Source organism: Scleropages formosus, chromosome 2 (genome assembly GCF_900964775.1).
Source record: "Scleropages formosus chromosome 2, fSclFor1.1, whole genome shotgun sequence".
Taxonomy (NCBI): Eukaryota; Metazoa; Chordata; class Actinopteri; order Osteoglossiformes; family Osteoglossidae; genus Scleropages; species Scleropages formosus.
This window is the reverse complement of record NC_041807.1, coordinates 31,981,081-32,006,252: the sequence shown is the minus strand read 5'-3', so window position 1 is coordinate 32,006,252 and position 25,172 is coordinate 31,981,081. Positions and strand designations below refer to the sequence as shown.

Below are 25,172 nucleotides of genomic sequence, written 5' to 3'. Positions count from 1 at the left end.
TACACAACTGCTCACAAACACTATGCTTGCTTAAAAGTCGGCGCGTTCCAGTACCGACGAGGTTCGAAGCCCGAGCTCCGGGCGACGCGTTACCACTTTAAGAAGAAACACGTCGCGCCACGCAGCCGCTGTCGAGGCGGCGCTCGGGCACAGTCTCCTGCCGCAGCCCACGGACGCTCGCGCACGTTCCCGCACCTGCGCCCTCAGCCCGGAGACGCCACTGGACGGCGCAGGGGCGCTCGCGCAGCGGCGGCAGCAGCAGCAGCAGTAGCTCGACGATGGAGCCCTGAGGACGAGCGGAGGGCTTTCGGGTAAATCGTGTTTTTATAACGTCATGAGTCATGATGATGTAGCTGCACCAGCAGCGGTGGCGTTCCGCGCCTTCCTCATACTGTCACTCAAATTCTGCGCGCGGGCTTTACCGAGCGAGTCGGTGTGGTAACCGCCGGTTTACTATTTGTGTATATGGGGCGCGGAAGAGGAGCCGCAGCGCGCGCTAGCCGGGCGCGTATTCCTGCGGACTCGCTGCTCCGCGACACGAACACCGCGTGCAAAAGGCAAAGCGGCGGCCGCGCGCAGCTGCGATCCAGACGCGTGACGACATGTCATCTGCGTGTGCGCCTCGAGCTCGGCCGTTTCTCTTTTTTTTCCTTTCCGCGCGATGCTGCAGTGGTGATGCGGCGCCGACGCGCGCGCGCGTCCTCTTCTCCCGTAGCGCGCGAGTCCTGACCTGCCTGCTGCTGCTGTTTCCCCCCCCTTGTTTTCCACAGAAGCGGCTCTGTTGTTGTTTTTGTCTGTATATTTTCTACTTTTTGAAAGAGTAGTCTGTCGCAGTTAGGACGTCCTTTTCATGACTCCTCAGATTTGCCATTCGACCTTCTAACCACCATGTTTGCATGATCATGACATGATGTTGTAATTCCGTTTTCTTTCTGCTGGCGCCGACAAGTCAAGACAAGTGTCGTGTGAAAAAATCGTTATCTTTTTACCCAGACCGGCAGAAACTGCAGGCAATCATGTGAAATATTTCTCAAATCCCTCCAGATTGTTGATTGCTTGAGTTGAAAGAGTTCTAATAGCTCAGGGTTAAAATCAAATGTGGACATTAACCTCGTTTTTTGAAAACATGAATCATGATGATGAAATAATACTAACCCCTTCAAAAGTAATAATATTCCATATTTCATCACCTCATAACATGTTTTGGTTATACTCTCCAAAATATTGATCGTTGTTGCAAAGGCCGGATGCAGCGCATGAAGGCGGAAATGCTGCAGCTTAACCATGAATGCAGTGGCAGTAGTGACCACGATGAATCGCGTTCCATCATGTATTGATTACCTCAGATCAGTTTGTCAGTGATCAATCGTTCAAGGTATCGTCTTCCATTTAGGGTTACCTTACCGTAGAAACATGCTTCTCTCTGACCCACTGCTGTAATTGGCTGCCCGCTAGTTACCATGGCGATATCCTCACCAGGGTCCACGCTGAATCTTGGCTCTTCTAGCTCTGTCCTCCTTACTGACCCTACTGTACTCTTATAGATGAGTTACCCTGGGCTTCCTTCTTTTCCTGCTGGTTCGTCTCACCTGGTATGAACAGTGTCACAGTTTCTGCAGCTTCATTACTATGGTATCACTTGTGGTCATGACTGTAGGCCAAGGGATGACATTTACTTGGAATATTATTAAGTGTTGCTTAGCTAATGCTGGGATCCAGAGCATCTTACAAAGGGCATTCATTCATTGATTCATTATCGATAACTGCTTGTCTGTTTCAGGATCTCGGTAATCTAGAGCTTATTTCAGAAGCATGGGGGCGTGAGACGGGATACACGGGGTGCCAGTCCATCGCGGTTAAAATGAGCATATTAAATTAATATAAAGAGTTCCACAGCCATAATAGGTAGTGTTGCTTTAAATGAGTTGCAAGGCTACATGTGAATGCTGTGGATAAATAAATGAAACGTTTGTTCATTTGAAATATATTTTCTCCAACGCAACAATCAACTAGGTAAATAAATATGCATTTCACAACCGGTGAGTTATACATGAAGTTGTCAAAGCACAGTCAGCTTGTCCAGTACCTCTGTTTTTGCTGGCTCACATTACACAGGTATCTTACTGTGGAACTGATGGAAAATACAATGGTAATTGTGATACATGATATATTGCAAGTTTACATTAGCAGTTAGATGAAGCACTATGCGACCTGCCCAATATGTTAATTGTACTGTCCAGGAAAGCTGTAGTGAATTATAGAGCTGGATGTCTTTGGACATGAGTCAGGGAGTGGACATTCAGCAAAAACACATCTACTCCTTTTGTGGTCTGTGCTCCTTTGCAGGAACTTGGGTTGGTCGGCTCATTGCTCTCCAACGGCACCAATTACTGTAAATGGGTCTTAGCAAACGGAGGGGTTAACATTTTCAGCTGAGCCTCGGAAATTCTCAGTCGAGCTGAATAACGTTTTCAGTCCAACATCTTGCTGGATTGGTCCAGTAAAACAACGTACGTCTATTTTTCTGTCGACTCGGGAGTTACAGCCTGAGCAGATGACCAGTTTCCCCCCGGATGGTTATATGTCTTTCATCGAACATCATTCTTTCATTACGTTGTCTAAATGCTAGTGTGTGCTTGCATAACCACTTTTGTAAAATCATGGTAAATCAGCTTCCGGGGCTTACTTTTGGATCTCTTTGTACGAAGAAGGTGACACATTATTTTTTTTAAGCTAAGCAGCAGGATGAATATTTTTTGCCGTATACAAAAGCTCTGGATACCCAGATGTTCCCTCAGCACAGTCCCCTGCTCTCCGCCCCAACAGAGGATCAGAGCCAGTGTAATAATCGCAGGAAGTGCCTTCCCCTCCCTGCAATGGTAATGGCAGTAATAGGGAGGGTTTGGGTCCTAGCATCTCATTACTTCAGCGTTTTCCTCTTTTCTGCTGTGCATGGCAGCTTATCTTGTGTCACAGGAGCATTAATCTGACCCACCCTTCAACTCAATTCCAAAACTGGCCTGGAAATTAGTGGGCAATGCTTGCAGTTTTTATATATTGTATATATTTTTTTTCAGTTGGGGTTGAGCCCACAACCACTGGGTGTAAAGACAGTTTGAAGACACCGAGAAGGTAATCCTCTGGGTATTATGTTTGAGTGTCTGAAATGTTGGAAGGGCATGACATGGCTGTCAGACTGAGGACTTGAGGTTTTTCTCATGCACAGATTTCTATCGTCGACATATTTGGAAACTTATTAGTGAACTTGTACTCTGAAAGCAGTGTGCAGCACTTTGATATTGAAAATCTGATGAGGTTCTTCTGCCAAGGAATCCTCTTCAGAAATAATCTGAATTTAAATCCTAATCATTACTGAACTGAGGAAAATTCACTCATACAGCAGCATATTGAGTTATGTGGTAGCTTTTACCCATGGGACATAAAATTGTGCAGATTGCTGACATATCCTGACTGAATAAGAGCAGGGCAGCTGTGATACTGCATGGTACTGTACATTCTCAGATACCTGGATTAGGGTTAAGGTTAGAACCATCATGTAGTGTATTGTTTAGTGCTGTGGTCTTGCGCTAGTTCATTTAGCTGCCACTTTTCTCCAAAGCACCGTAACAGTGTTAGGTTTGTATGTTAAGCTTTGTGCAATGATCTTCCATTTATACACTAGGGTAAGTGCTTTGATCAAGGCTACTACAGTAGGATGGGGATTTGAACCCATGTGCTTAGAGGGCAAGGCAGGAGCTCTAACCACTTCTGGTTTTGTGATAGTTGCTGGTTCAAATCCCCATTCCTGCTGAAGTACCCCTGAGCAAGGCACTGGTCCAGGCAGGATACCCTACAGTATAAATGAGTAAACAATTGTAAAAATTGCCATCGTTGTAAGTCATCTTGGAGTAATGTCAGCCAGATGAATATTAATAACAATCATTCAGCTTTCTGAAATGCAGGTGAACTACTGTCTTTCCATAACCACATACTATTGCCTAGCCAGAAAAATGTATGTAGACAACCTAAAAGAGAAACAATTTCTACAGTACAATTTGGAATTTGTAATTAATGCTTTTAAATGAAGTTGCAAAATTTTGTTGCTAAGGATCTCTGCAAGGGTGCCTCTGGGCTGTGCTGAGTGTGTGTTTTCCAGTTTGTTCTCTCATTTTCCCTGTGATGTTCATGCCATAAGTTAGTATTTTGGAAACATACTGCACTACAAGTTGGATTGTGCCTAATGCATACTGTATACACTGGTATACAAGGCCTTTTGCATTTACTAGCATCAGTTTACTTCGCAGCACGGACGCAGCCCTGTTTCTGCCATAATATAACTTCAGAGATGATTCAGAAAGGTGTTTCTGTTTATTTTAAGACTGTTTGTTACATTTGACTGCACTGTCCCCCCTCTTTTTTTGGTATCCTTATTAGACAGTAACAGTGGCGCCTCGAACAAACTGTCCTCCTCTGATCACTATAACACCTGGTGGAATTACCATGCTGTGTGATTTATGCTCAGTCTTGTCTGTTGTGTGTGTGCGTTAAGTAGATCGGTGTGTTTGCAGCGGTGACTCTGCATCGCTCCATCCATTACCATGGGGACACCGGTACCACATCACCGTGCCGTGGCTCACTGTGGGCTCTTAGGCAAACTGCTATGTGATCAGGAAAGGCGGGGGGTGGCCGCCGTTTCCTTTCCTGCAAATAAAACTGAGCTCATCAAAGCATCAAAGGCCCATTTAATCCGTCGTGAAAGAATGGAGTAATCCTTTCGATAAGGGCTGCATTTGATTTGTGTTGTAGTGCAGAATTGCTCAGGGTACGAGTGTCTCTGAACCTGCACGTCTGATGCAGATGGAATGAAGAGCAGCATATCGGTCTCTCCTGACGGACGCCGTCTCCATGACTCGCTGTCCCTGTGGTGAGCAGCGGGTCGCGAGGAACACTACTGCATTCTGCTGCGCTGAGGGAGCGCGCTCACACGCGCATATGCCTGTTCATATGCACACGAATGTCACGCAGACACGCCGCACAAACGGACCGTCGTTTTGTAAGCATGTGTGTCTAGGATCCACAGATGAATGACGTGCGCGCGCACGCTCGGATGAGAGTTGCAGTCACGGCGTGAGGGAGAGCCTCCTGTAATCAGAGGAGGGATGCTAAGGTGACCTTGAGAGGGACCCGCGTTCCGTGTCCGGGGCAAACCGGGAGGAGGCTGGCGTCACGACTGCTGCAGAGGGAAGGGGGGAGAGGCTGGAATACCAATGACACAGGACATCGCAGCATGTGGGGGGGGAGTGGGGGGTGGGCATCCTGCCTGCGTTGCAGAGCGGAGATCATTTGAGTGGCAGGAACACCCTGTGCTTATGTGGCAAGAACACACTGTCATTTGTCTGAAAAGATTATCCATCTGACTTGAGGGCTTATTTGTGTGTGTGTGTGTGTGTGTGTGTGTGTGTGACAGAGTGTAAGTGAGTGAGAGCTTCCATGGGTAATATGCAACTCCTTTCTGAGCTTTTGGTTAACATATAGGAGTTATTGGTTAACCTGACAGAGAGGGAACATTGCTGGTCAGTTTTGTCACGAAATGTTTAGGGGGTATGTTTAGTTTAAAAAAAAAATAATAATAATAATAATAATAATAATAAAACAATCCATAGTCCTCAGATTATACTGGAAAATGTTTAAAAAAATACAATTTTATAGGTCATCAGTAGCTATCCCCCCATGGGTGTTTCTGCTCATTAGTCGGTGCTGTTTCAGGTTAGTTGCCTGCTTTTTGGGAACATTTTCTTTAATAGTGGCTTTCTTTCTTTACATGACCAGCAGATGGCATAGTGGTTAGAGCATCCACCTTTACATTTGAAAGAGCCAGGTTTGAATCCATGTTCCTGCTGTAGTACCCTTGATCAGGGTACTTACCATGGATTGATACAGTAAAAATTACAGTGCAATATAAATGGGTAAATCATTGCACGTAGCTTGGTAAACAAACCTCACATTGTAAGTTGCTTTAAAGAAAATTGTCAGATAAAAGTACAAATTAACAAAATAAAACTTCTTGCTCTGGTCTTTCTCTTCTAGTGATTTACATGTCTGTACCGCTTTCTTGGCCAATCAGGGATAACCCATGTCTACTATGTAATGCTACTGATGGTTTCCAGTTTCCTTGGGCAACTGGGGACAATTGCTGACCATTACATGTACAAAGTACATTACTGGACCTTCATGTTTGTATTTATATTTTCAGATGCATTCACTCATTTAGCTGATGCTTTTCTCAAAAGCAGCTTACATTTATTACCCAATTATACAGCTGTGTAATTCTACTAGAGCAGTTTAGTATAGTGAAGTACCTTTTTCAAGGGTGCTACACCTGGAGGTGGTGTTTTAACCTGTGACCTTTGGGTCCAAAGGCAGCGGTTTTAACCACTATGCTACCAGTTAATTTATTACACTTCAACTCTTTTCAGATTCACGTGATTACAAAACAATGCTATTGAAAAAAACATTTTAACAATTATTTCCTTGTGGACATTTTTACTGACGTTTTTGGGAGCTATTTTAGTTATTTTTTTTGTTTGTTTTTAATGTCCATGCTTGAAAAGTAAGGGAAACCCTTTTTTGTCATTTATTAATTTCTTTTAATCAGATTACAGCAGTCTGATTCAGACTGCCTGCACTTTCTCAGATTATATTACTGGTTTGTGGGTGCTGCAGTGGATCAGAAGATGACATTTTTGTGTGACAGCTGTTGTTCGGCCATCACACACCTCCTGGTCTCTCTGTTTGAATCCGGCCCCAGCTCTGTCAACAACAAACATTGTTACTGTTTATGTGGCTGCTGTCTTTAGGTTTGTATGCTACACTGATTACAATGGTTTACCTATTTAAATCGCTGGGTAATTTTTACTGTATCATTTTCGGCTAAGTACCTTGCTCAGGGGCTCTACAGCAGGAGGATGGAGCTGAATCTTGCTTTTTTTTTTTTTTTTTTTTAAAAAAAAATGCGAGTCAGCAGCTTTAACCACTACGCAACTTGATCACCCACACCTTCACACACGACGGCTGAAACCGCTTGTCCCGAGTAGGGTTGTGGGGAGCTAGAGCCTAACCCGGCAACACGCAGGGCGTAAAGCAAGAGGGGGAGGGGACACACCCAGGACGGGACGCCAGTCCATCACAGGGCACTCCAAGCGGGACTCGAACCCCAGACCCACTGGAGAGCAGGACCCGGCCAAACCCGCTGCGCCACCGTGCCCCCTCCCCCTTGCTCACACTAAGTATAAATGCATGTATGTGTTAGTGTCCAGTGGACCGGTATCCTAACCAGGAGTGATTCCACATCTTTCTCTGACCCTTACAGGATCGGCTTTGGAACGCCATGACCCTTACTGCTACTGAAAAACGACTGCGTGAACGGATCACACGTGTGCAAAATTTTTTTTTTTTTTTTTTTTTTGTAGCGACAGTCAGTTTAAAGTAACCAGTAATGAAAGAACAATGCTTCTGAACCAAATGGCAGAAGGACTCGGTGCTGAATTTTGACCACGGGGCACGCTTTTTATTTTGTGACCGCACTGCAGTAAGAAAGGTGCCGAAGCCTGAGAAATGTGGGACCAGCGATGAGCGCAGAGAAGCGGGCCTGGCCTGGGGGCTGTGTGTGATGGTGAAGGATGCGGAACTGACAGTCAGCTGAAGGAGGCTTTGTCAGCCGAAGCCCCCCGACCGGTGGCCTTTAACGATGGCCTTCGGGGGGCCTTGGCACTGTCCCTTGCCTCAAGTGGAAAGGCGCAGCAAAGCCGACAAAGAGCATATTTTGTGCGGCAAAGGCCGGAGAAATGACACCAAAGTTAGGGGTGTAGAGGAAGTGGAGGTACGGAAGGTTTTTGTGATCATTTGCTCTGTGTGCAAGTGGCTGTTCTGGTGGTAGGGCATGGAGTGACCATACAGGGCAGCGTCTGTAATTTGGCTGTCTTAGGCGGTTGTGTGTGTGTGTGTGTGTGTGTGTGTGTGTGTGCGCGCCGTGGCATGACCGCCATTATGTAACAGCTTCTTTTTTACGGGAGTTCTTTCACCCGAGAGCCAACCGACCCAGGAGTGTTCTGTGTGTGTGAGAAAGATCCAGATATTCCATTTAACCTTAGAATGGTCCGGTCAATGTACCCAGTAGCATTGATACCTCACAGCTCTTAGGCTGCGGGTTCGAACCTGGCTCAGTCTGTGTGGAGTTTGCATGTTCTCTCATGGGTTTCCTCCATGTTCTTCAGTTTCCTCCCAGTGTTTCAGGTGGATTTGTGGACTCTATATTGCGAGTCGCAAACCCCCACACAGCCTAGTATGTGTAGGTGTGTGTCATTTCTGGGCAAAGGACTGGCCTCCCATACAGGTCGTGCCCTGCCTCACCCCCTATGCTTTCGGGACAGGCTCTGGACCATCTCAGCCCTGCACTGGACAAGAAGTTGTGGTTAAAAATCCATCCATTATCAATAACTTGTCAGTGTTTCCACTCAACCTGCACTTTTTTCAGCCAGCGTTCTCTTATTCATAACCCGGATTTGCCGGATTTGCCCCGATCTGTGGATATAGAAGTTAGTTCTTTCTTAGTTCATAATAAGGGTCGGCAGGTAACAGTCGAGAACGTCTGCTTGACACGAGACGTTTGCCAGTTTGAACCCCAGTCCCTGCTCCTGCTGCACTTCCCCTGGTCAAGGACCCTGAACTGTGCAAAAAAAAAAAAAAAAAAAGAAGAAAACATGTAAGTCAAATGTGTAAGTTGATGAAACGGCGTACGTTGCCTTGGATGAAAGTGTCATCATGTAAATTGATAGTGATGATAATTATAATGACAATATACTGACTTGTTTAAGAGCACTGATACTATAAATGTCTACTTGGTGACATTAAAGTGATTTAAGGACGAAAGACACGCTCCAGTGGGACAGGCCTGGTTCGAGTAAACAGCTCTGTAAATCTCTGTAAGGAATTGGATACAGTGATGCCAGAGGAGGGCCGGTCAGGGACGGAAACGCAATAAAGGTGATTTAGTCTGTGTTGTAGCAGCTCTGCTGGTCCTGTTTTTGAACACAAGCGACACTTCTGCTGTCTTAAAACAGGAGCACAAACCATAAACCCATACTGTTCGGGTAGAGACACAGCGGTCTCTTTACAGGGGCCCTCCCACCCCTGACGTCCCTATAACACCTGTAATTCCCCAGGATCCTGCCTTTATCATTCATTTCTTCAGTTTACTACATTTACACCTCTTCGTTTAGCCAACCCTTTTCTCCAAAGCAACTTACAGCGTGAAAGTATTTACAGTTATTTATCCATTTATATAGGGGGGCGCAGTGGGTTTGGCCGGTGCCTTGCAGTGTGGCAGGTCTGGGGTTCGAGTCCTGCTTGGGGTGCGGTGGCCCTGTCTTTCTCCCTGTGTTTGCCTCCCCTGCCATGCAGAGGAAGGACCTGGCAAGCCACCTCTGTTTCCTCCCTTGACTTGCCTTGAAAACCACGCCATACCATCCATTTATATGGCTTGATAACTTTACTGGAGCTTGCTTGTTTTTAAATTAAGGGTAAGCACCTCGTTCAAGGGTACTACGGTCAGAAGCGGGAATCGAACCTGCGACCTTTAGGTCTAAAGGCCGTACTGTAGTTTGTAGTTCTAACCACTATATTTTCAGCTGTCGCTCTACATTTACTACATTTGAAGAACCTCCTACAGCTGCATCTCTTTCAACCCGTGACAACATGACAATGCATTACTACTTGCTTGTTCATTTAGCTGACATAGTGAATAACAGTGTCAAGTTTGTATAGTAAGCTACTAGCAGTTATTGTCCCATTTATCCTGTGTTAGATGCTTTGTGCCTTTGTTTTTTTTTTTTCTTTTTTTTTTGTACATCCGAGTGCATTCACCCTGAATCCATCCACCCCTCACCCACTGCTCCTGGCCACCGCTTGCTTGCACACGCTGCACTTCTCCTCTTGAGAGGACCAGAGAGCCTCGGGTCCCGTGCGTAGATGATCAGCCAAGCCCCACGGAATGCATCTGGGAGGAAGTGTTCCTGGGGATTTCGGAGAGAAAATAATCCCCTGCAACCATTACATATTCATCCCCCTTCTCTCTGGAGAGCATCCCATATCCTTCTGGATCTTTTTTCCGCTGCACTATTTCTGAGTCTCCGCTTTGATTTTTGCAAAGGGAAATGACGAGTGTTTTCTCAGACATTGCTGTCAAAAGCAAGTAGTGGCAGGAGCTGGTGAGTGTCAGTGCTTTAGTGTGAGAAAAGCACTGGAGTCACATCGGGTGCGGTATGGTGCGCTGAGGCCGTCTGCTGCCGAGATCTCGACCCCTTCCCTCGTTTTGCCCGTGTGCGCTACTGCTCCAGCGCACTCGTAGAAGTAGCTTACGTGACCTTTACAGTTATGCAGTTGGACAATGTTTTTCTTCATTGCGACGTAAAGCTCGGAGTAAACAGAAGTGCCTCCCGTATCAGACGGAGGGCTCCGGTACGTACATTTCATTAATGAAGCATTTCGAAGTTTGATTGATTCGGCCTTTGCCGTAGCATATGTATTCCAGTAGCTTCTGTAGACATGACAAACGAATGCGGACACAAAAAGTACCCCAAGGAATTGCAGATACGTCCACATACGTAAAACGGGGGCAAGAGATTACAGTATTTCAATGTATCACGTTCCATTATCGAAGAAGATCCAAAAATTGCCTGGACAATCCGAAATTCGGCTGAAGCATCGTACGGATCAAATGTTAATTTTTTTTAGAGGAAAGAAGTTAAGCCCTTTGGTCATCCGCAGACCGTACGGGTAGTCGTCAGCATTGCGTACGCACCTTACTTTTGACAGCGATCTCATGAACCGTATTGTTTTTGAGTCCCTGAAATGCGGTCGTAACATCTGACCACTAACCGCTCCGTCTGCCGCACGATGATATCGGCTCGCCGCGCTGCTGCAAGACACCGTATTTCTTATTGACTCAGTCGGTGTGTCTATGAGCAATTCCATTTTATTTCAGCAATGTTCCGTTTGTGATTCCACAAATGACTGGCAAGTGAAAACATGCGTGTTCTGCTGGTGCGGAAGAAAATACAGATTTAGAAATGAATGTGAAAATAATAGTGCATCATGAATATAGTTACAATACTGTAGAGTATTTATGTTATTGTATATTAACATGAATAATGTGTAAAACTAATGGAAAAAACAAAGCGCAATTATACAACCTGGTATTCATGCATCTTAATTGTTTATATATCCAGGTGGTTTACATTATGTAATATTATAGGGACAGCTGGTGCTGTAGTGGTTAGAGCTGCTTCCTTTGGCTCCAAAGGTTGCAGGTTCAATCCCCCCTGGCTGTAGTACCCTTGAGCAAGGTACTTACCCTAAATTGCTCCAGTAAAATTTACCCAGCTGTATAAATGAGCAATTCAATTCAGTTAAACTGTAAGCTTGTGATAATTGTAACCTTAACATTGTAAGTTGCTTTGGAGAAAAAAGCATCAGCTAAATGAATAAAAATGTAAAAAGGAGGTTTGTGACAAAGGATGAGGTCACTGGAACAGAACCCTATCCTAAGTTCAGAAACACCAGTTTTTACAGCGTTTTGGAACCTCCGCTATGTCTGGCTGTAGGGAGGGGGTTCTGGCCTTTTGTAAACGTAGTGCTGCTTTGCTGAAAGAAAGACACGGAGGAGGCAGACTGATCTTTGCCCAAACGTCCTTGAACAAGCCTCCGATTTTCCAGGAAATTAGATGCCTGTAATTCTGCCCAAGCCTTTTTTTTTTTTTTTTTCCCCTTCTTCATGCTTACACAAAAATGTTAAGCTTTGAAATGCTTTTCATTAATGTTTTAGTTTTGTCAGTAAACCAATAAAACTAACTGATTTTCTGCTTCAATGTGTTAAAATCACATTGTGCCGATAAATTTGACCACAACTATAAGGTGATGGCAAAAGAATATTGATTTAAAAAAATAAATTGACGCCGATACAGTGAGAGCACCAGACACTGCCGATCCCATGTGCTCCTGTGTGTGAAAACGGGAGTATTGAACGTATTGAAAGATGCGGAACGGAAAGGTTTTTTGTGGGACGCGGTCATTGTGCTGCCACAGGAGGACAATTAGGAAGGTGATGGAGTCGATGCTGTTGGAGAGAGTATCTGTACAAGGCCGGGTGATTGAGCGGCACCGGCAGCGCCGCACTCGAACCCCTGCCAGTATCTGTCAGTACAAGGACTGTCAGCTCCTGCCAAGTCCCAGAGCAAGGCAATCTAGGGCAAAATGTGTCATAAAATATCTGTCTGATGATGGTCAGCAGCACTGTGACCGATATCCCTGGTGGTGATTCAGCCTGTGGAGCTAAACATGAAAGAAAAGCAAAGAAAATGCCATTAATTATGAAACCTTGAGTGATTTTAATCACATTTGCTGTAACCCTGAGTTGAACTCAGTTATTGATGATGGATGATTATTGTCTTTCTTTCTTATTACCTATTTACATTTATTCATCCAGCAGAGGCTTTTCTCCAAAGTGATGTCCATCTCATAGAAAATACAAACACCCCTACATATTTCTGGATGTCTGATGTTGAAACTCAGCAAAGTCTATATTTTTGGGGCACTGTACAGGGAAGCTGCAGAAACCGTGTTGTTTTGTTGCTCTGTATAATTTTCATTTATGTGTAATAGTTGTGCAGTTGAGTGTGTCTGTGTGTTCCCAGGCTACACAGCTCCAGTGACGCGTGTGTGTGTGTGAGAGAGAGAGAGAGAGACAGGCCGTCTGTCCTCATGTCGGCGCCCCCTAACAGGAAGTCATCTTCGGGATCACGCAGGTACCCCACCCCCACACACCCCCCATGCATACTGACTTCTTGCCCTATCCTTTAGTTGCGTCCTTCTCACTTCTCCTCATCTCTCCATCTCATTGACTCGCCTCTGTTTTTCATGCCCCGTCACCTGGTCCTCCATTCATTTCTCCACCCATTCACCTCCCCTCTCTCTCTTTCACCTTTTTCTCTCTCATGCATCTCCATCATCTCTCCGTCCAACTGTCACTCTTCTTAATCCCTCTTCCTTCAAGCTACTCCCTCTCACATCAGCCCTGCTTTTCTTTTTTGTCATCCTGTTCACTTAACTCTCCATTATTTACATCTCATCTCTCTGTTCTCTCTATCCTCCCCGATGCTCTCCATCTCCCTATGTTCTTGTAAAACATCCTAAAGGTACTTCTGACTCATCAGGATTAAAAAAAATACAAAGTTGGTCTTTTTTTCTGGTTTTCCAAAGAGACCAAACCCATCGATGATTGTTGTCTTTATTACTTTCTTCTTGATCATCTTGTCATTTTTTTTTCATGGCACCAGGACACGAACACAGCAAAACAAGACCGAAACTTCTCAGCCCCCCCTTTTCCAACTTTCCAAATGTTTCATCTGTCTGTGGAAGATTCAGCTCTCAGTACTTTATCATGTGTGCCATTTTTTCCTCTTCCAAAATGTTGGCTGCGTATTACCATTAAATCAGCATGATTATTGAAAAGAGTGTGTTGTTTACCAGCCGACAGAGCATTGCACACTTGCACTTTTCTCACTTTGTCTGTGTTGATCTAGTTTCCATCCAGTTCTGCTTAAAAATGCTCAGATCTTGCACCGGCATGATCTTCTTTTCATATTCTGAGGCTCACCTGTTGATTCTGTTTCCCTGGGAAAATATTTTTATTTTCTAATATTTGCCATATAATGAGATATAGGTTATGGCATGTATTTTAAGTGGTAGGTATAGGAGATTGAATTGCACAGAGGTGAATTGTCTGATTTTAAAACTTCAACCTCTCTGAGGAACATTTTGAACTTGAAAGCCTTGAAGAGCAAGATGCTGTTGTGTTACTACACAGATTGCTGACACAACTGACATGGAATTACACTTATTTGTGCCAGACGGCAGAGAGATCAGAATCCCGAGCACGCCTACACGGCTCCTGTCAGGGAAAGGCTCGTGATTAATGATGTCCTTTTAACACAAAATATGCTTTATCGCAATTTATTAAGAGATTTTCCATCTATAAAGACACCTTTTCATTGAAGACCTATTTCAAGAAGAACCAGACTACTTCTGGAAGTGAAGGCTTACATACTGTCAGCTTTATGACTGCAGTACTTTAGGCACATGGACATTATCCATCAGTGAACATGGTTGCTCGGTGAGATCGTTCTGTAACGTACTGCTTTTATTGGAACTGTCCCGTCTTGCCTTGCGCTTGCGAAAGCTGAGCCGCGTTTGCATCCATGCTTGAATCCAGACGTCTCCCTCTCTTGTTTCTTTCCCCAGATTCAACCCCCTGAAGGCTCTGCAGCCAAAACGCCGCTTGCAGCAAATGTTGTCTTCCCCTTCTGCGTGAGAGACACATCTGTTATTGGCTCATAGCACATATATAGCGATACAGTACCTCTCAAAATAACAGAAAATATACTTTGTTAAACTCAGGCTTATAACCATCGTTACATCTTTAACAGTCTTTTTTCATAATTGGAGCCTAAACTTTTTCTCGACTTGCATACATTCCAGTCCTCCCCCACAAGGGTTGATTGAGCCTCACTTTCAGACTGTGTATCAAACTAGACCTGAATTGACTGATATCTCAGTTGGCGTTTCCATAACTGTTAATATTCTTTTAAAAAACTAGACAATAAGAACACTGAGCCATGTTTGTTTACCACAATCACGGTTCGACACAGATTAGTGGTTCTCGGTGACTAATGTCCCCACCCTTGTGTATGCTGGTCTGAGTTGCAATTGAGCTCCTTATTAATAAGGCCTGACTGAGCTGTAAATTGAGTGAAGTAATTGAATGGTAACTGAAATTTAGTTACACAAACCACATTAAATCAAATGTATTATTTTAAAGCTCTATTTATAGTCATGGTAAACCAAATTTGCATTGGTCTAGGAAAACAGCTGAGAGCAGCACCAGTAGTGTTTAATTTATCCAATGTTTCCTAGATCATGAGCACAACTGAGTACAGTAAATTGGTGTTGAACCTCATTTGGATGAATCAATCCCTTAATTTAATTTAAAGACTTAAGTATTCAGTAGTGTCAACTGTGAAATAATTGTCACAGTATTGTTCATTTTAAGGGAGAAAATTAGGAAAGATTTTTGCAAATCCTTTCATCCTGTTGTTTTTTTTTTTTTTTTTTTTTTTGTCTTTTCAGTGCTATGTGTTACTCTGTTGAGAAGAGGTCCTTATGAAAATAAATTGAACTGAATGTACAGGTGTTCCTCATTCAGTTTAACACTCCGAATGAGTCCTTAGGTATTGCATTTGGTTTAACATGACTTCAGTCATACTGCGCATACAGGCAATAGCTAAGTATAATTTAAGAGATGGACAGCAATACCCAACAAACACAGGTACACCCACGCCAGGATGGGGAATTACAGTGTAAAGTAATCCTGCAATAAATTAAATGTCTACATGAAAATGTTTGTCATCGACTAAGCTGAGGTAAAACAAACAAGGGCTCTTATAAAAGTGTTTAAAGCAAAAAATAAACTGGTACCAGTGCAAACAGAATTAAAAACAGAGGAAAGATGGAAACAGTTCAGTGCTCTGAATATGATTGAAATGTTTAATATCAAATGATCTGTAACCATAAGTTGAATCACTTCTTCCGTTTATGTCAATATGTGAAAACGGCTATTAAACAGCAACTGAATTTAAGTTAAAACACCTAAAGAACTCTTGGGAAAATAAGTTCTTGCTTTGCTCACACCAAAACTCAATTGTGGCCAAACAACTTTCTCTAAAGAAATATTTGACCTGGCTAATACTTCAGCTGTATAGTAATATTAATCAATTCAAGTTTTCTCCCAGATTCAGTTCACTGATTCCAAATTAAATTGTTCTTTCAGTTTTTTGTTTTTCTTGATGTTGGTTATCTTGACTGACATATTAATGTTTTTCCATGCGGTCCAAAGATAGTGTGCATTAAGCAAAAGAAATTAGTCAATCAGTAGCGTATGTTATATCTCACTGGCATATTGCTCTCACTGGAGCTTCAGCGTAACATTTCCATCGCATCTAACCTTTCCTTGTGCGCTTTAAAAGGATTCCCACCAAATTGGTTTGTTTTGCTCAGATCTCATATAACTTGCTTCTAATAGTTCGATTAGCCATGTGTCTTCACTGATTATAAAATAATTTCTAAATACAGTGTGTTTACGAGAACACTTTGCAGAAAATAGCTGAAATTCAGTTTGACAGCCTGATAATTACGGTCAAGAAAAACCTGGGATCGTTCACATTCCACCACGAACAAGCACGCACGCTCGTGCACCTCAAGAAAACATCTTTTTCTGACGCAGAATCTCTGGATCAGCAAATAAACGACAGAGCTGACGCTCGCGTGTGCCGCCCTAGAAGTGTTCGGTAAAGAAGAGCACTCTTCCACTGTGGACCGCTGTGATGGCAGTTGTCTCGAGCTCAGCTAGAACTTAATTTTCCTTCATTTGATTTCAAATGTGCAAATGCGAAGTGAGTTTGCCCATTTTCAGGTAGACGACGGGGAGGTCGGCACCCTGTTCTCCTCATTCGTCTACTGACCCAAACGCACAACACGGGTCAACGCTTCCGGCCTGAGACAAAATGGGAGGACACACGATGGGCTATGCTTTTACAGTGCTTTTAACTGCTCGTCTGCTTGCTGGCTGTGGTTTGAAAGTTTTTCTTTCTTTCTTTGCATCCTAGGTTTGCTTCCGCTGCTTTCTTCAGCCTCCTTTTTTGCGTTGCTCGATTGCCCTCCGCCATATCCTGCCCCTTTCCCCGCCCTTTCTCCACCCCTTTCAGATGTAGCTTTAGCGGTTCAGCTCTCCTATTGGCTCTGCACCCAGAGCTCCAGTGCTGGGGCCCAGTGATTGGAAAACTCCAGTCTTCCTGGACCAAAGACAGTTTCTGATTGCTTAATTTGTAATCACATGTTGAGGTGTTTGACCAATGAGGAGGTCCCATGGATCCACAATGGCCGGAGTTGTCCATCCCTGTTGTAACTTGACTGCAAATCCTCACCGTTGGTTAGGATTGATATTTGGTGTGTATTAAAGTCATCTTTGGGATTTTAATTTTTAAACATATCTGTTTAGGTTTATTTCTCCCAGTATTTCACACCTGCAGTTTGTAATTGCACATGCATTTGTTCCCAGATGGTTTTTCTAACCCTTATTTAACAAGAGTGAAAAGCAAATGTATGCATGTAAGCAATAATAGATGCAGGTTCTTACTTTCTAAAACAATTACAGTAAAGGTTCACTGATCAGTATTGGATTTAAACCACATGTGCCTTTGGAATAATTTATATCGAGAGGCTTAAATACAGAAAGTGACTAAGAGGAGTTTTAATTAATAATGATCCAGAGTTAGAAGAAGGGTTAGCGCTGAGCTTCTTCCTCTGTTTCATTGAAACATTAATCACTGGTTCTTATTCTAATTCCATCTGACAGAAAGCTACCCTCCACAGAATTAAATAAGAGTTCCTGTGCAGATTTAAAGCAAGATTATTTTTAGTTGTGGCTCCTATTCCGCATTGAGTAACCTGGGAAGAGCAGAGCGTAGTTTTGCCTTTCTAGTTAATGTACTGCTTAAAGGTGTCAGCTGTGTTTTCATGTAAATGTGTCTTGGATATTTGTAACAGAAGGCGGTTCCGGCAAGCCCCAAACCCCAAGTTTTTTTTTTGGCGACTGGTGTGCACCCAATGTAACAGACTTCTATGTCTGGTCAGTTTTGACTATTGCAGGTTCGTAGAGCTAGACTACATTCCCATGGAGACAGGCTTTATGGTTTCAATGCGCCAAAGTCGTGGATTTCTGTCCCCACGTTCGCCGGAGCGGCTCAATCGGTCAGCATCTCCCTCCTTCCGCGGCTTCATGTCGACATTCACCCTTCTGCACAAACTCACCTGTGTTCACCAACAGTGGAGTTTACTTTGACTTCTGCATTTTTCTTTTGTTTCGACTGGAGTTGCGTTGGATGCTTACATGTTTTGTTTTTTTTTTTTTTAAATTGTTTTCTTAGAGAGTATATTACATTTTTTAAGTTGTTTCTTCTTAGAAATTGTTGAATTGTTTTGTACCCATCTTTGTTATTTGATTTGTAAAGCTGCCCCGTTTGGTAGCGTGTCTCATTTTGTGTGTGTCTTGTGGAACCGTTTTTCTGCGAGCTGCAGGATCACTATTAGTCTTTGCTGTTGTGTGTGTGTGTGTGTGTGTGTGTGTGTGTGTGTGTGTGTGTGTGTGTGTGTGTGTGTGTGTGTGTGTGTGTGTGTGTTATATCTGTGCGTATATCTTTGGGTTCCATGCAGTTGGGCAGCAAATTAAGACTTTCTGTTCTTTCCGGCTCTGACCCAGACGGCCTGCTGCTCCAGTCAGCTCAAGGGACCCTTATGGCAACTCCTCCCTCAGCAGCAGCTCTGGGTCCTGCAAGGGAAGCGATGGAAGCCCAGTGCCCAGGTACATCAGCCTCTAGTATCTTATGATCTCCAGTCTCTTAATGTATGAGCTTCCATGGGCTCCATACCACATGCCCAGGTCCAAGTAATGGATTTCCTGCACTTTACAGTTCGTGTGATAAGACGTTTTTTGTACGAGTCAGCTGCTGTCACACAGACCTTTAGCAGAGGAAGCCATCTGCAACTGTGCAGTAGATCTGAATGTGCTTCATGCAGGGCAGCCATTGCCTGTGGATCTCACTGTACCACTCATAGGCGTCAGGTGAAGTATGCGTCCTGCACGGACAACCACGGGATCCGGCCACCTCCCCCGGAGCAGTATTTGACGCCCCTGCAGCAGAAGGAGGTGTGCATCCGGCACCTGCGAGCACGCCTCAAGGACACCATCGACCGGCTGCAGGACCGGTGAGGAGTCTCTTGCGGCTGCTCTAGCGCTCATGTGGCAACCAGAAAGTCCCGACTGCACTGAAGTTCTGTCGTTTACTCTCTTTCATTTCAGAAAAACTTCTCCGGCTTCACAGAAAAGTGTCCTAATTTTTATAAATATTCATACAGCAGGGGTGTCTGGTGCTAAAGTATGTATTTAAAAATGAAGCCAAATTAAGGTTTTGAATAGAGCTGCTAAACCTTCCTCGTTTTCAATAGCTAACTTCAGTCCTGTCATGTGACAGCAGCTTCTCGGCCCAACTCCTGTCTTGCAGGGACTCGGAGATCGACGAGCTGAAGACTCAGCTCTCACGTATGCAGGAGGACTGGATCGAGGAGGAATGCCATCGTGTGGAGGCCCAGCTGGCTCTGAAGGAGGCGCGGAAGGAGATTCAGCAGCTGAAGCAGGTGATTGACGTGGTGAAGAGCAACCTGGGACACACAGACACCGGTGTGCAGAAGTACTTCCAGGACATCAACATGCAGAATCACAAGCTGGAAAAACTGCTGTACACCATGGAGCTGGCTCAGAACGGCTTGGCCAGGGAAGACGGAGCAGGACCAGGGGCAGGGCTGGGCCTGTCCAGGTCTTGCGAGGGTTCGCCAGCTCGCTCCCTCACACGCAGCTCTACCTACACCAAGCTGAGCGATCAGGCGCTGGCTGATAAGAACGGCAATGCCCCGGACTTCCCGAGCCTTTCGGGCGAGGAGACCCAGGACAGCGGCTGCGTCTGCGGGGACAGCAGGGCCAGCCGGGCCGACCTGCTGCTGGAGGCCACGCTGCTGTCCGAGGAGACGTCGTCCCTGCTGAGCGCCTGCTCCCGCCTGCCGCACTCCTCCACCTACGAGAAGCTGTACAGCAGCGACAGGGCCCTGCCGCTAAGGTGCAGCCGCAATTGCAGCAGCCACTCCTGCATCGCTCACCACCACCTGTTCTTACACCATCTCAGGGAGCAAGCCATCCAAACGGACTGCGGTCCAGCCTACAACCCCGAGCTGGACACCATTGTGGAGAAGGTGTTCAAGTCTCAGGCCTGCAGCCCTACATCCACCTGGTTCTCGGAGGAAGGCGAGGACTTCGACACCATCACCTCGGCAACTGCCACCACTACAGCGGCTGAGCCCACGGAGCCCGCTGTTGCCCCACCACCCTCATCCCTCTCCTGCACCGTGGAGCTGCCCCCTCTGGAGGACAAGGAGGTGCCGCTGCCTCCGCAGACCTGCCAGCCCAAGAGCGCATCCCAGCCAGACGAGCACGGTGGCGTCACGGTGGTGGTGGTGGAGGAGGACCAGGACGACGACATGGAGGGAGGCACAGAAGCCGAGGATTCCTCCGCGTCTGAAGCTGGTGGGTCGGGACCGCCGCAGAAGAGCTACTGGAGCCGGCACTTCCTGGTGGATCTGTTGGCTGTCGCCATGCCTGTGGTGCCTGCTGTGGCCTGGTTGTGCCGGGGGCCCCGCAGAGGGGGGCAGCCTGTCTACAACATCGGCTCTCTGCTGCGAGGCTGCTGCACCGTTGCCCTGCACTCCCTGCGCAGAGGGGGTGGTACCCGGCACTACCCTGCGGGGGGCGGCGGTGGACTTGGGGGGGTAGAAATATGAAGCAGCCTCTCTCCCCCAGTCCAGAATCCGGAGTATCGGTCCTGTGGGGCACCAAGCTCCTCTGTCTAAAATGTACCGGTTAGGCAGACGTCTGAAGCAATGTCCTTATACGGCACCTCACTCACTATATAGCCTCTCCTGACCTTTAACCTCTTTGACCGTGAACTTTTAACTCCTTCCCTCCACCATCCTTTCCCTTTTAGGACTCCAGAGAGACACCAGGGATGTGTGATTGACGCTGATTGTAATGACCAGCCAGAGTGCAGGAAGACAGTATTGTCTTTCTCCATCTCTGCCCATTCCTCCATGTGTCTGTCGACCGTGCCAAGGTGGCAGGCGCAGTTCTTGGGTTTCACGTTATGCCAACTCCTCTGTGTCTTTCTGTCAATGTGTCTGTGTGACATGGATGACCTCCCCCCCCCTCCAAGAAAATGATGGGATTTAAGCTGCTGCATTACGTTTTTGCCATAGTTACTTCGACCTCATATCTACCATAGTCTGTTGTTCTCTGTCCAATACAATGCAAGGCCAAATTGGAATTAAAAGACCGATTTAAATCTATCAGACATTGAGAGACACTTTAAATGCTTTACTTCGTGTGCCTGTGGTTAAATAGTTGAATTCGTACTTGTATTAATTACAGTTTTTCCTGATTGTTTACACACAGTTCTGAAGAAAATTAATTTTTCAGACTTAGGATGCTTGGAAAACGTGGACCTTCCTGTGAACCTTAACGAAAGATTGGGCAGGACTAAATGCTGTCTCAAAATTATATCAGAAGCCTTGAAAACAGCAACAATATGCTGTATTACATGATTCTCTAAAAAAAGAATTGCAGTTATGAAGCGATGACCATTCATGAGGAAAAGTACCAAACATATTTAGTATAAGTCTTGGCTGCCCTCTTGGTCTAGACACAGGTTTTCATCCTCTTCACCAACTAAATAAGAGCTGATCCAGCCTTGGCCAGCCTCTCTTTTAGACTCTTCTGTTCCTCACACACTGTTGAGGGTATTTCTATCTCCATGCGGAGAAGACTTCCTCAACTGGATTGAGGTTTAGGAGAGTTGGGTGAAAAGAGAGCTGATTGGAGAACCATTTCCGAAACAAGTCAGAACTCATTGGTGAGCAGTTCTTGAATGGGTGACTGAGTGAACTGAGCAGTGGGATTAGCTGTTGGTGAACCACTTTCAGAAGAGTCATTAGCCATTGGTGAAATGTTATTGGATGAGTGATCGGTGAACCATTTTCTGAAGAGTCATTGGTAATTGGTTAACAGTTCTTGGATGAGTCATTGGTGAACCATTCTTGCAATGAGTTATTGTCTGTTGAACCAGTTGTAGATGTAATTTGACATTGTCCCTTATGATGCCAGTAATAGTTTGCTCTGTGTTGGGAGACCCACACAGATGGAAAAATGCCTATAAAGTGTGTCAAGAAAGCTAGATGATGTGCACTGTTGAAAGGTCCAAGTGTAGCACGATGACTCCTTGATGGTAGATGGTGTGGGACATTCAGTACTGCTAAGTGGCCAATATGATTCCACAGAAGTGGCGTGTGTTCCAGTGAGCGATCGTTAGCGTTTTATCTTGGATGTCGTGTATGCTGTGTAAGCGTAAACAACACGGGGTTTTCACAGTGAGCACTGTGTGTGGAAGAAGAGCTCTGTTGTTTTACTAGGTGAGCAAAGGCGAAATGCAGCATTACTTCAGACTGTGTGTGTGTGTGTGTGTGTGTGTGTGTGTGCGTGCGCATTTGTGAATTCTTTATGTCTATAGTGTTACCTACAAAATTTCAGTGCGCTGTAGTTTCGTTCACTGTGTAAACAATCATGAAAATAGTGAAATTACTGTTAAATGACTTTTAATAGCGGTAGCTTGTGCTTTTTAATGCTTCTTAATTAAGTTTTAAAAAGTTCAAAGTTAACCTGCAAAGTTTTGCTTTTTTTTTTCCTTTATTTTTTTTACTCATAATTACGTGTAATTACTACTCCAGTTTTAGCTGCAGTTACGAACCAGTTCTGGATCGACATCAGGCTAGGGTGAAATATAATACGTTTGAAATGAGTTGAATAAGTTTAAAGATGACAAATGGCACACCAAAGCTCGTACGATGATTTAGTGAAAAGCTCATTCGAATTGAGGTCAAAACCAAAATACTGTTAGGATCTACTAAAAGATGTGTGTTGTTTTATGTATGTGGTGTTTAGTCCTTGTAATCGCACTATAAATCACTTTATGAGATTAGCTATTACTTGAAGTTAAGATTGTGTCGCATGTCTAATATTTCTGTCTAATGTCTGGGGGGTGAATACTTTTGTGTATTTTAAAACATGAATGAGTTCAATCCTTAAAGGACTTCACAGATGTAAGGAGCAGGCCTAAGGAACCAACGATGATGTCATTTCACAGGGGGGAATATCTGTAATAAGGTATTTGCCGTGTAGGGAATAGCAATACCGTGGTACAGCTATAATGGACTGAATATTCAGTCAGAACTACGCAGTTTGCGATTATTATGGGTAGTTACTATGTTTTTCCTTCGGAACACTAAATAAGTTGCCTTTTGACTTTTTGACTTTTTCTCCCATGTATGTGCTGCAGTTTTGTTTTTCGCTTGACAATCCTTTACAGCTTTGTGAAGTAGTTTAACTGAAACCTCTGTTTGTCAATGTAGTGAACTTTGTAAGTGTGAAACTACAAGCGCTTACAAGAAAGAATGAAAATATATAAATGAATGAACTGTTAAGTCCTCTTTCAACTGCAAAGTTACTCCTTCTGTGCTCCCTTGTCAAAGGGAAGCATTTAGAAAAACATAGTTTTTCCCGGGTTGGGTGAATATAACCATTCAGAACTAGAATGGTTGTAGTGTCTTTGTGTGCCATTCATACAGTCTTTAGTGTCTTTAGCACTGATCCATGGGTGGTTCATGACATCTCTTAAAAGCCATATTTTAGTGCGTGGGTTTGCAACGCAGTTGGAATCAGACCGGGATGGTTCAGTGAGCACGGATCATAGCCAATCGTACATCCACCCATCTGGATCAAGACCCCGACCCCGAGTCTGAGCAGCCGCTGGAGGAACGTGGACTAGGTGTCCCTGGATTGAGAAGCCTACCCACAAGGCCAGCGTCTCAGAGATCTGTGAGCACCTCTGAAATACGGCGTCGAGCTCTAAAGACTCCCAACGACACAGAGAACCAAAGGTGAGCCCAGGTGGAACAAGTCCAATGTCAAGAGGACACCGACACCACGTGTCTTTCGGAGCTGTCAACCCACGGATCCAAGTGTTGATTGTAAGTCTTAGCCGACTGGGTAAGCGTTAAGTGTGCTTCTCCAGCCCTGGCAGTTGGAAATGTGTTTTTTTTTTTTTTCCCCTTGTGTTGAGGAGGAATAACTTCCAAGGCAGAAAACCAGTGAACTGAACAGACAGAACTGTGATGAGCAGAAATGTCCTCAGCAGCACTAATGCAGCAGGTCTGAAATGAACCACCTTCTAAAAGCCACTCCATGTTTTTTGTTTTGTCCTTCTGTCTTTGTGTGGTATCCTTTTGAAGAGTAACTCAGTTATGTATTTTATGGGTATGACAAAGTCATTTCTTTGTGCGGTTAAGGGACAGGATGTCAGCATGAGGGCAACCCGGAGCCAAAATGCTGCTGCGGTTGCTGTGGCAGTTTGCAAATTGCTGTGACCTCATGCCGGGACTGAAGGAGATTAATTCCCCAATGGTTGCAGTACTCAGTAGCACTTCCGTCCTTTACGGCTCAGTGGAACTGCAGTGTTTCTGCGATCATCACAGCTGTTTTACTGGTAGAGATGCACCAGAAATGTGACAGATCATAGAGATTCATTTTAGCTGTAAGCCGTGCTGGGGAAGCATGGCAGTTAAGGTCAAAGCTTCTTTTTGTTTTTTTTATAGGTCGCTGCTTCTAGATCCAGGAGGGTTACTCTTCATCTGAATTGCCTTGGTGACAATGGGTCAAATTATTAGTCACTGTGGATTAAAATGTCAGCTAAGCAACAAAATAATAAAACAGCGGGGACCCCCTTTGGAGATTCCGTCATCAGCGTCATGGTTACGAGTCCTAAGCTGGTAACCGTTACGGTTCCTGCAGCCAGTGGTGGTGGGTGATTGGGGGGGGGGCTCCCTGATTTTGCCATTGCCTTGTTTCCTCTCCCTTTCACAGCACTGCTCTCCATCCAGAATGCAGTGCTCTCAGGGGTCTCCTCATGCCCTTGCTTCCAGATCAGGGGTCCACGTTGCTGGGCACGGGAGGACAGAGGGGTCTGGAGTGTGACGGCATAATGGATTCTCCGCAGGAGACCCCCGACAGTGATGTCATGTCCCACTGCCTCCGGCACAGCCATCGGCTTCTTCTTGCCTTCCAGTCAGATGTGGAGCCCCGAAAAGAGGTGGTTCGTCATACTCGTGAATAGATTGGAGGATTGGCCAAAACATACATTCTTTCACATCCCTTTTATTTCTTTTGCAAAGTCACATCCAGTGTGTCTTCAAATCTTTTGTATTGCAGATGCTGCTGCCGTGGAGAAAAGCATCAGTTGAACGAATATAGTCGTAAAATGATACGTGTTCACTTTCCTTAACCGCTTGTCCTT

General features: G+C 44.9%; 1 protein-coding gene across 9 annotated transcripts; it reads left to right on the top strand.

Annotated features, from left to right (window-relative positions):
• Positions 1-22,086, top strand: snphb (syntaphilin b). Of its 9 annotated transcripts, none has more exons than XM_029249900.1 (8): positions 234-311; positions 3,078-3,132; positions 12,750-12,860; positions 14,356-14,421; positions 17,803-17,919; positions 18,428-18,529; positions 18,784-18,933; positions 19,230-22,086. In XM_029249900.1, exons 3-8 carry the CDS (start codon positions 12,817-12,819, stop codon positions 20,554-20,556), a joined length of 1,806 nt encoding a protein of 601 aa, XP_029105733.1. In that variant the 5' UTR covers positions 234-311; positions 3,078-3,132; positions 12,750-12,816; the 3' UTR covers positions 20,557-22,086. The 9 variants fall into 9 exon arrangements, with proteins under 9 accessions (XP_029105737.1, XP_029105733.1, XP_029105732.1 ...); XM_029249899.1 differs by having other exon boundaries at positions 18,745-18,933; XM_029249901.1 differs by adding an exon at positions 16,776-17,115 and having other exon boundaries at positions 12,750-14,421; positions 18,745-18,933.
• Positions 22,087-25,172: the final 3,086 nt, after the last annotated feature.